The sequence below is a fragment of the Ochotona curzoniae genome, unplaced genomic scaffold (assembly GCF_017591425.1).
Source record: "Ochotona curzoniae isolate NIBS_2020 unplaced genomic scaffold, NIBS_Ocur_1.0 scaffold_4683, whole genome shotgun sequence".
Classification (NCBI taxonomy): domain Eukaryota; kingdom Metazoa; phylum Chordata; class Mammalia; order Lagomorpha; family Ochotonidae; genus Ochotona; species Ochotona curzoniae.
Genome location: NW_024467121.1, coordinates 28,821,492 through 28,832,362, shown reverse-complemented (window position 1 = coordinate 28,832,362; position 10,871 = coordinate 28,821,492). Strand labels below are relative to the sequence as shown.

The 10,871-nt window shown below is 49.7% G+C and overlaps 1 protein-coding gene and 1 pseudogene across 1 annotated transcript; one reads left to right on the top strand and one right to left on the bottom strand.

The window, feature by feature from the left end:
• Positions 1-389: 389 nt before the first annotated feature.
• On the bottom strand, positions 390-2,150 carry LOC121148223 (V-type proton ATPase subunit S1-like). The gene has a single exon (XM_040968313.1). It carries the CDS (start codon positions 2,148-2,150, stop codon positions 390-392), a length of 1,761 nt encoding a protein of 586 aa, XP_040824247.1.
• A 213-nt stretch (positions 2,151-2,363) lies between these two features.
• LOC121148222 lies at positions 2,364-6,915 on the top strand (annotated as a pseudogene).
• Positions 6,916-10,871: the final 3,956 nt, after the last annotated feature.

Below are 10,871 nucleotides of genomic sequence, written 5' to 3'. Positions count from 1 at the left end.
AACCTGTGGTTGCTGCAGCCAGTCCAATGAAGCATGGGGAGTGAGAAACTGCCACGCAAAAGTGCAATAAACAGTGAAGCTCATTGGTAGATAACCAAGAACAAAAAAAAGGGAAAAGGTCTAATGACCCCTACCTTTCACTTTGGTTGAACCTGGGCCTTAAAATCTACGCAAAAATAGCTACAATTGTGGGTAGAGATGAGGGGCAGCCTCCGGGAAGCCCCTCAGCTGCTCAGGGAAGCCTGTCAGATCTAAAGGAGTCAATCCAAGGAGACACGGAGGCTCATGCCACGGCCGCAGGAGGGTGGCCCCTGGGGTCTCGTATGCCGCAAGGTGGGAAAGCTAACAACTTGCACACCATCACGACCACAATCCCCACTGACACAATATCACACAATCTGGGTCAAAGAGATGGCAGGGCCTTTGTGGTCATCAAAGCGGTCCATGGTCTTGAGGCTGAGGAGCATATGCAGGCCATAGGTGAAGATGAACAGCATGAAAAGGGAGGTGACCAGCCCCATCCAGATGCCTGGAGAGAAAAAGCCAGCGCAGTCACTGGCGTAGGAGAACTGCTCACCTGTCACGTTGAAAGCCTGAATCTGGAAGTCCTGAAAAGTCACGTGCCACAGTGAGGGCTGCGTGCGGGCCACCAGGAGACTGCCACGGCGGCTCAGACTGCTCACATACTCGCAGTGGAAGGAGTAGACGCTGGGCCCTGTGACCTGGGAAGCGTTGAAGTAAACGACCGAGCCGTTGCTGTGGATCTCCAGGCACTCCAAGGTAAACCAGTACCGGGCAGACACCGGATAGAAGCGATTAGCCAGAATAAACTTAAATGTCACCATCATACCGAACAGTTGTTCATAGGTCAAGGAGAGCCTGGCCATGGAGTCATTCCAGAAAGAGTCTGTCAGGTTGAGCTCCTGCACCCCAAAGGTGAGGGGTGTCAGGTCTTCCCACTGGTCCTTGTAGGCCACAGAGAAGTTCTGGGCCCAGAAGAGGATTCGGATAGCAGTGTCCATGTAACTTACAGGGGGATGGATCACAGGTGAGGCTGGCTTCTTCGGTCGAGGCTGGCGTCTCCGACCCCCAACCACCATGGCTACATCACGGGCCACCCTGGAGGGGCGGAGCGCTGTGAAGGCTGCCGTATAGGGCATCTCCTTAGACTTGAGTGCGTCCAGCACCTGCCCGATGATGTCATCATTGCCTCTGAGGACTTCCCTGGGTGTCACCAGACCAGAACTGGCAGCGTAGGGCAGCCGGATGAGCAGCAGGGTGGGAAGGCTGACATTGAGCTTCAGCTCCCACAAGGTGGCCATGGCCACGTGCAGAGCTCTGGTCCTAAGCTTCTCCTGCAGGTAGGTGGCCAGAGTGCGGACTGCAGAGCAGGCCACAGCAGGAAGCACCAGTGAGGAGGAGGCCAGGCCCAGGGCTGTCTCCAGGTTAAAAAAGGCACTGTCCTGCTTGTTTCCAAACACTGCGCCGTGGGCTGTAAAATCCTCCACGCTCAGCTCGTCCTGCACGAACAGCAGCACATGCCGGGGACCCCGCTCCAGCGCGGGCTCTAAGTAAGCCCACAGCTGCACAGCGCTGGTGACGTGGCCCTCGTGGGTGTCGGCCGCGGGCCCCCACAAGGCCCGGTCACTTGACCACAGCACCAGTGGCACCTGCCGCTCGGCCCCCGCCACCATCACCACCACGAGCAGCAACAGTAACAACGGCAGCCACGGTGACCACCTGAGAGCGGGGAGCCGGACTGACCCCATGCCCGAGCTGGGCCGAGCGGGGAGCTGGACTGACCCCAAGCCCGTGCTGGGCTGAGCGGGAAGCTGGACTGACCCCATGTCCGTGCTGGGCAGAGCCACTGACCCCGCGTCCGTGCTGGGCCGAGCGGGGAGCCGGACTGACCCCATGCCCGAGCTGGGCCAAGCGGGGAGCTGGACTGACCCCACGTCCGTGCTGGGCTGAGCGGGGAGCCAGACTGACCCCAAGTCCGTGCTGGGCCGAGAAGGGAGCCAGAATGACCCCAAGTCCGTGCTGGGCCAAGCGGGGAGCTGGACTAGCCCCATGTCCGTGCTGGGCCGAGCGACTGACCCCTCGTCTGTGCCGGACTGCTGCCGACTTGCCACCACAGCCGTTGCCGCCATCTTGGTCGCAGCCTCCGCCCCTCGCGCCTCTTCTTGTTTCTGATTGGCTCCCGATCAGCTGATGTGGGAAGTTTCTGGAAGTGTGTGTTCCTGCTTGCCTGCGCTCTCTCCTCACGGAGGTCAGCTTTGCACAGGAGCTGCTTTTCCACTTTTTAGACCAAGGAACTGTTTTTGTGTAAAATACTGGCGTGTTTACTAAATGGCAGAGTTTACATGGAGAGTGAGTTAGAGGGGAGGAAGTACGACTGTTGGCCGGAGGCGCAATAACCTTCCTTGCCTTACACACCTGGGATCCCATGTGGGCGCAGGTTCTAATCCCATCCAGCTCCCGGCTTGTGACCTGGGAAAGTAGTCGAGGATGGCCCAAGGCCTTGGTCCCCAGCACCCACATGGGAGACCTGGAAAGAAGTTCCTGGCTCCTGGCTTCAGATCGGCTCAGCACCAGCCCTTGAGGCCGCTTGGGGAATGAATCATTGGATGGAAGATCTTCCCCTCTGTATATCTGACTTTGCAGTACAAATAATAAATAACAAAAATACTTATTGTTTTTAATTTTTTTTTTGCTGGCTTGGTCTAGGGCTCATAAGCCACTGTCCCATCTCACCCCCGGCCCTGCTGCTTGTCGGTCAAAACACCTGCATTCCTATGATGCTTCTGCTGCACCCTGGGCCTTGCTGCAATGCCGATGAAAGGGCGTGGTAGATGCCAGAGTCCTTTTGTTTCGCTCGTTGGGCCTGACGCAGTGATTCTTCCTGGGTTTCAGCAGAGCTTCTGCTGCCTTGGACCTGGCTTACAGGCGCTGCGTCTGGAGGGAGCTTCTTCCGTTCTGCCACCCTGTTTTCGGATAGACTTTCCCAACCAACAGGTTCTTTCTTTTCTTCCTAGAATATTGACAGCACCCACACGTGCAGTGTGTTTCTCTGTGTAGGGCAGTCCATGTTGACGCATGACTGTGTTTATTTCTCGACTGCCAAGGAAATTTTGCGTCTGATGGGCAGTTTCTCCTGAGTATTCATCTCTCTCAAGGAGACAAGACCTGGGTTAAAAATGACTAAATGCGTTACCCACATCGGTAGCTGCTTTGGTCAGTGGGGAAAGTAGGGGAAGTTACTACATAACTAACTAATCATTCAATTTATGTTACCCGTGTTCTTTTTAGAAGGAGTTTTCAAAATTGACCGAGTGTCACAGAACAGAATCCATAACGTTATTTCGTCCTTTTATCGGGCGTCCATTGCCTGCAAAAATGGATGGTTCCAGCAGGTGGCACCGGAGTCCACTCCTTTCTCCACCTTCCTGCACGTGCTCTGTGTTTCCAGGTCAGCACCCCTACCACGCTCAGAAAACCAGAAAACTAAATTCGTTTCTGATTTCGTTTTTGTTTATCCTATCAGCAGAGACCAGCACAATTGAAGCTCTACAGGAGAAAATCCAGACAAGATGCTTAGCGTAAAACTAACCTCAAGAATTGTTGGGGAGGGGGCCCGGTGACGTGGCCTAGCAGCTAAAGTCCTCACCTTGAACGCCCCGGGATCCTGTATGGACGCCGGTTCTAATCCCGGCAGCTCCACTTCCCATCCAGCTCCCTGCTTGTGGCCTGGGAAAGCAGTTGCGGATGGCCCAAAGCAGTTGGGACCCTGCACCCGCATGTGGGATACCTGGAAGAAGTTCCTGGATCCTCTCTGTCTCTCCTCCTCTCTGTAAATCTGACTTTCCAATAAATAATAAATAAATCTTTAAAAAAAAAAAAAAAAAGAATTGTTGGGGAGTGTAACCAGAAGCTAGATGCCCAGATTTCAAAATAGTTTGTGGAATTTATGCCCATACAGTTTTCAGACAAATGACCTCAGAGGCCTGCTCCTTTTCTTCCCACTGCACCTCTTGAAAGCAACTATTCTGCTGTTTGGGGAAGCCTCTGAGTTTAGATATTTTTATTTTTAAAGGTTAGAGCTATAGACACAGAGAGATCTTCTATCCATTTGTTCATTCCCTAACTTGTCAATGACGTAGTGGTATCAGGTCAAAACCAGGAGACTGAAACTTCATCGGACGTGGCATGTGGATGCGGAGGATGAAGGACTTGGGCCATCTCCCACTGATTTCCCAGATGCATTAGCAGGGACCTGAATCAGAAGTAGGACAGCCAGGACTCCAGCCCGACTTGTAAGGAATGCTGCCATTGCCAATAGCAGTTGAACTTGGTGCATCACTGTGCCAGTTCTCAGCTTGCTTTGTAAAAGGTTTTCAAGCTTGAGATCCTGAGGGCCTCAAGGTCACCCAGGGATTGCCCCAGGTTGTAACGAAGATACAAATGGAGAGAAAGGCAAGTGGTAGAGGCGACCTGTTGTCTGCATGTACTGCTCCGAGTCCTGAGGCAGAGCACTAACTGAAAACCAGAGGATGTGAAATGTATGTGTCACAAACAGGCGAAACAACATCCATTGTTTGGGTGTGGCATTGTGACAACTGAACGGCGATACACGGTCTGGACTCTAGAGATTAATAGATGGAAAGAAAGTTTATTCCAGTTGGGGGTGTATTAGGGTGAGCTGACACCTGAGAGTTTATTTTCCATAAGCATCAAAAAAGTTTTTGGAAAATGCATACATGAAAAGCTAATATGGGGCAAGCATTTGGCCTAGCAGTTATGACATGGATTAAGATGTCCCATCCCACAGTAGAGCCCCTGGGTTCCAGTCCTAGCTCCGGGTCCTGTCTGCAGCAGGAGCTAGCAGCTGTGAGGGCCCAAAGGATTGGATCTTTGCTTCCAAGCGGGAGACCTGAATTGAGTTCATCAGTCCTGGCTTTTGCCCTCTGGACTTCTGTTTCCGCCTGCCAAGTAGATATTTCCCCAACTCACGTGAAGACTGCTTTTAGGTGAAAGCCTACTGGGAGGGCGAGAACCTTCTCTGCAGAGAGGCTTGCTTCCGTGTCCTGTGTGCGTGTGGCGCTGGAGCTGGAGATTGAAGAAGCCACTTCATCAGAGCTGCTTCCGAAGAAGTGGAGCTGTGTGCTACACATGGGGGAAGTCCAGAGATGGCAGAGCCAGAAATCAGAGCGAGGGAATTCAATCCTGTTTGTTGAGGCTACTTCTGGCATGTGTTATCTACGCACGTGTGCCAGCTACAGGTGCAGGTTGGCTGCTTATGGCTCCTCCAAGCTCCATCACTCAGGCTCAAAATGCACTTAGTGAATTGAGAGAAGCGTCCAGAGACTGGAAAAATGCAGTGTGACATTAGGAGTAGAGGTGTGCCACGTGGAGCAGGTGTGTTAGCCTTATGGTTTAAGACACAGATTAAAAAACCTGTGTCTCAAATTGGAATGCCTGAGTTTGAGTCCTGACTCTGATTTCCTGCTAATATGGGCCTTGGGCAGCAATGATTCTGGCCCAAGTGACTGGCCTCCTGTCTCCTGCCCCCTACATGGCAAAGCTGGACTGAATTCCCAGCACCTGGCTGTAGTGTGATTCAGCTCTTTTTTTGTGGGCTTGTGAGCACTCTCTGAACCTCAAGTGAATAAGTAAGATTTTAAAACTAGTGAGTCATAATGATAGATACTGGCTCCATAATCACTTATTCATTTATAAACTCTTCTTTTAAAAAAAAAACAAACTTTTTTTTTTTTTTAATTTGAAAAGTCAGATATACAGAGAGGACGGGAGACATAGAGGAAGATCTTCCATCTGCCTCTTCCAGGTCTCCCACACGGGTGCAGGGTCTCAAGGCTTTGGGTCATCCTCAACTGCTTTCCAAGGCCACAAGCAGGGAGATGAATGGGAAGTGGAGCTTCCAGGACACAAACCGGCGCCCATATGGGATCCAGGCACATGCAAGGCGAGGACTTTAGCTACTAGGCCACCACGCCAAGCCTCATGATCTCTTCTAATATGATAAACCAGGCACTAGGGAAGGAAATAGCTTCCTCCTTCACTGAGAGACAAATGATAAAGTACAACTGTGACAAGTAGTACAGGTATGACTCCTGTGTTGCTGTTGGGGAGGTGAAGAAAGACTGGCTTGGTACAGTGGTCTGCCATGGCTGTGTACCACAGCATGATGCCCTAAAGACAGAAATCTATCATCTTGCAGCACTGGAGGCTGCAAATCCCAGGTGAAGGTGAGGGAAGGTTTTAGGGAGAATCCTCTTTGCCTCATCATTTTAAAACCATTGATGTGTGTGTGTATATATGTGTACACACACACACACACACACAGAGTGTATGTTTAGTGTAAGCTAGAGATAGCCATGGATTTTTCTATCTGCTGCTTTCCCCCCCACCCCCAAATTCTTGCAACAGCCAGTGTTAGGCCAGGTTTCACTTCTTCAGGCTGCTCCAGGCACGCCAAGAAGTTCTGACTGTACCTTAGTGGATGAGGTAGAATCATCATTTGAGGCTTGCTTTGCCTCTCTGGTGAGTTACCACTGTATCAGAGGTACTAATCAGGAAGAAATTCAAGCTGGTGTTGATCATTGTATCCAGAAATTTCTGGATATTGCAAGAGAGACAAAATAATGTTTCTTCCTGCAAAAAAAGAGACTGCAGTTGTCTGTTCAGAAGCCAGAGCAAGTTGTCCAAGCGGATGTCTCGGAGCTGAGGGATGAGCTGCAGCAGATGGATGTGCTGGTCAGAAGCACCTGACCAAGCTGAGGCATCTGCACAGGTGCTGGCGTGCTTCACAGAAAGCCAGCTGAGATGTCACAAGGCTTGTTGGCCTACCCGGAGCAGGTGTCTGCCAACATCCCTGACCCTCTGAAGCCCACCTGAGGCCACCTGGTTCTGCCTCACAACCCTCCCCTGTGGCCATCACATTTTGGAAGAACTCTTTGCTACATAATAGGATGACTTGGGGAGAACTCTTTGCTACAAAATAGGGTGATTTTAGTTTTATCCTGCCAATTAAAACCCCTCCCATTTTTATAAACTGTTCATTTCTTTAATACTTTATAAAGTGGCTGTAGCTTTTCTAAACAGAGTACTTTTTTTGTGTTGTGCCAAGTTGAAACTGTGGTAATATTGACACTCTTAAGTTTTTCTTTTGTCTTAGCTTTTGTATGACTTTCATTATTTTTTTAGTTGTTCGTTCACGTGATCCAAGAATGAAAATAGTCTAGAAGCCTGGAGAAAATAATTTTGGCTTGGGGTTTTAGGGTAATTATCCTTCAGACAATCTTTAAAAATATAACTGAAGTATGTTTAGACTGAACTACCTCAAGAGGGGGAATGTGCTGTAACTGTATCTGCAACATCTCCAGAGCAATCCAGAGTGGGTATTTTGTAAATAGGGCAGAAGAGGACTTAACGTATCCTGGATTAGGATTACAGTGTTGCAGAGGGTCCCTAAATTGACACTGCTTTAGTTGCTGCTTTAGTTTGCTTGGTTGTGTTTTGTGTGGTGCTTGCTTTGATTGGGGGCAGAGGTAGAAGGAGCAGTGACATCCTGGGTTTTGACCAAGCTCTGCAGAAGTTAATCCGTGGAAGTAACAGGGCAGACCATGTTCTCAGTGGTGCCAGGGCTGGGCAGGGGAAGTAGCAGAATTTAGGTTTACTTTGGTGGCCTCCAGATTTGAGTTTTGTTTGCTTGTGTTGTTTGTATTTCACTCATTTGGAGCAGAGACAGTTGGCTCGTGGATTTGATTGTGCAGAGCTGTGGCTTTGGACCCAGGGCTGGGCCTCGGGCTGACCCTCAGCCCTCCAGCTGCCCCAAGAGCTGTGGAGCCTTTGTGCCTGGTGGCTGAGTTTCTCCCCTGTTGCACCTGTTTTTTTGTGGATTGTGTCCCTTCTCCCTAAATGTATGGCCCACTGCCTTCTACACCTTGTGTGGCTCTGAGTCTTGGCTGTTCTGTTCTCCCTGACCCTGAACGCTCACTGATGTTCTCTACCTGCTGGTGCCCTTCCCCAGTGGCGGCGTGGCCTAGTGGCTAAAGTCCTCACCTTGAACGCCCCGGGATCCCATATGAGCTCTGGTTCTAATCCCGGCAGCTCCACTTCGCATTGAGCTCCCTGCTTGTGACCTGGGAAAGCAGTCGAGGACAGCCCAAAGCAATTGGGACCCTGCACCCGCATGGGAAACCCGGAAGAGGTTCTTGGTTCCCAGCTTTGGATTGACACAGCACTGGCCGTTGCGCTCACTTGTGGAGTGAATCATCAGACAGAGGATCTTCCTCTTTGTCTCTCCTCCTCTCTGTATATCTGACTTTGTAATAAAATAAATAAATCTTAAAAAAAAAAAAAAAAAAGAAAAGTTATGCTTGAGCTGACTACTGGAACTTAAGACTTATCCAAACAGGGCAAAAACACAGGAAATTACTTTTGTAAAGGCCCTGAGGCAAGAGAACCTGGGAGGGACTGAATGAAGCTCCATCAGTGTAACCAGGGGCCATGCTTGTAAAGGGCGGGCTAAGCCACTGTCTGCAATGCTAATAAACCCCGCCAGAGCACACATTTCTGTTCCCTGTGCTCTGTTTCCAGTCCAGCTTTCTGCTACTGTGCCAGGGAAAGCTGCAGAAGAGAGCTCAAGTATGTGAGCACCTGTAACTCACGTGGGAGACTCAAATGGAGTTCCACACTTCTGACTTCAGCCTGGCTCAACACTGGCCTTTGCAGCCGTTTGGAGAGTGAATCCACAGATGGAAGATCTGTTTTCCTCTCTGCTTTGTCACTTTTCAAGTAAGTAAGATAAATGTTTGGAAAAAAAAATCAGTGTAACCGAGATTGGCGTGATAGCCTAGTGGCTAAATCCTTACCTTGCATACACTGAGATCCCATGTAGGTGTTTGTTTAGTTCCCAGCTGCTCCACTTCTCATCCAGCTCCCTGTTTGTGGCTGGGAAGACAGTGGAGGGTGACCCAAAGCTTTAGGAACCTGCACTTGTGTGGGAGACCTGGATGAAGCTCCAGGCTTCAGATCAGTTCCAGCCATTGCAGCCATTTGGGGGCTAAGCCAGCGGACAGAGATCCTCCTTTTTGTTTCTCCTACTCTCTGTAAATCTGCCTTTCCAATAAAAATAAACAGTCTCCTCTTGCTATAGTCCCAACCGTCAAGTCAGGAAACAGTCTTGGCTCTTCTTGCTCATTCTCCCTTGCTTTGCTTGCCCATTTTCTCTTCTGTCCAAGACTGCTCTGGAATGGGTAACCTTTAAGCTGTCAGTGACCATGATGGTTAGATCCCATGGGCTTCCTCTTGTCTTGCTTCTTTCTGGTCCGTGGCATTGGACACTCATGTTTTCCAATCTTTCAGAAGCTTCTTTCTCTTTGGCATTCCATTAACACCCTCAGTCCTGGGTCTCCTTGTCCCTCTCAGCTGCTTCTAGCTTTTTCGTTTCCTACATCAGAAACTCATTCCCACTCCCTGGACCGTTGCAGAAATCATCTGACTGGTTTCCTTGCCTCTCTCTGGCTTTGCTTGTGAAATCAATGTTATGCTTCTAGTGAGGAAATCTGATCCTTCCCTGAAGTCTACAAGTGTGGGCTGACCTAACAGAGCAAAATCTAACCTCCTTAGTTAGATATAGAATGTTCCTGTAATCTGGCTCCTAGTGATCTCTGACAGCCTTGCTCCTGTAGTCTGCAGTATAGGACCATGCGTAGTCCCAGGATCGGATGATCGGGAGGCCTTTTTCCTCTTACTGCTGCTCATGTGGTTGTTCTAGTTTAGGGCTAATGCTTTAGCTGTTGGTGTGCCTGTCTGTCATGGCAGGGCAAACTTCTAGAGAATAAGATCTTGCTTGCCCTCTTTACATCTCATTGTTTGGTAGAATATTTTGCTGTGAGACAGTAAATAAATGTGAGTAGCTCTTTTTTAAATGTCTTTGTGGGCCCGGTGGCGCTGCAGCCTAGCAGCTAAAGTCCTCACCTTGAACGTGCCAGGATCCCATATGGGCTCCGGTTCTAATCCTGGCAGCTCCACTTCCCATCCAGTTCCCTGCTTGTGGCCTGGGAAAGTAGTTGAGGATGGCCCAAAGCAGTTGGGACCCTGCACTCGCATGTGGGATACTTGGAAGAAGTTCCTGGCTCCTGGCCTCGGATTGGCATAGCATTGGCCGTTGCGGTCACTTGGGGAGTGAATCATCGGACGGAGGATCTTCCTCTTTGTCTCTCCTCCTCTCTGTATATCTGACCCCAATAAATAAATAAATCTTTTTTAAAAAAGTCTTTGTGAAGTCAAAGTAAATAAGGGAGCTATGGCACTGTGGCGGAGTAAAGCTGTCTGTGGAGCCAGCGTCCCATATTAGGTTCAAATCCTGGCTGTTCCCTTTCTGATCCAGCCTCCTGCTAATGCACTTGGAAAAGCCATGGAAGATGGCCTGGGTTTTGGGCTCCTGAACCAATGTGGGAGACCCAAATGGAATTGCTGGATCCTGTTTTTAGCTTGGCCCAGTTCTAGCCATTGCAGTCATTTGAACAGTGAACCAGCAGTTAGAAAACCTATCTTTCTCTCTGCCTTTTAAATAAATGAGGACTTTTTGAATTTTTAAGGAAAAATGTCCTGACCTCCCCCTAATATAAATATTCTTTCTGCTGAGGGACCTCCTTGGTTGACAAAAACTGAGAAGAAATGCATGCAGACCCCCACATTATCCTACAAAAATAGTGTGCTGTCATACTGGAATGGGGTTGGAAAGACTGACTTCCAGAAGGCATTTTAGAAACACTACAAACTGGAGAATCTAATTAGAGCTGGCAGCATCAAGCCGTCCCTCCTAACTCCTACTTAATTTCTGG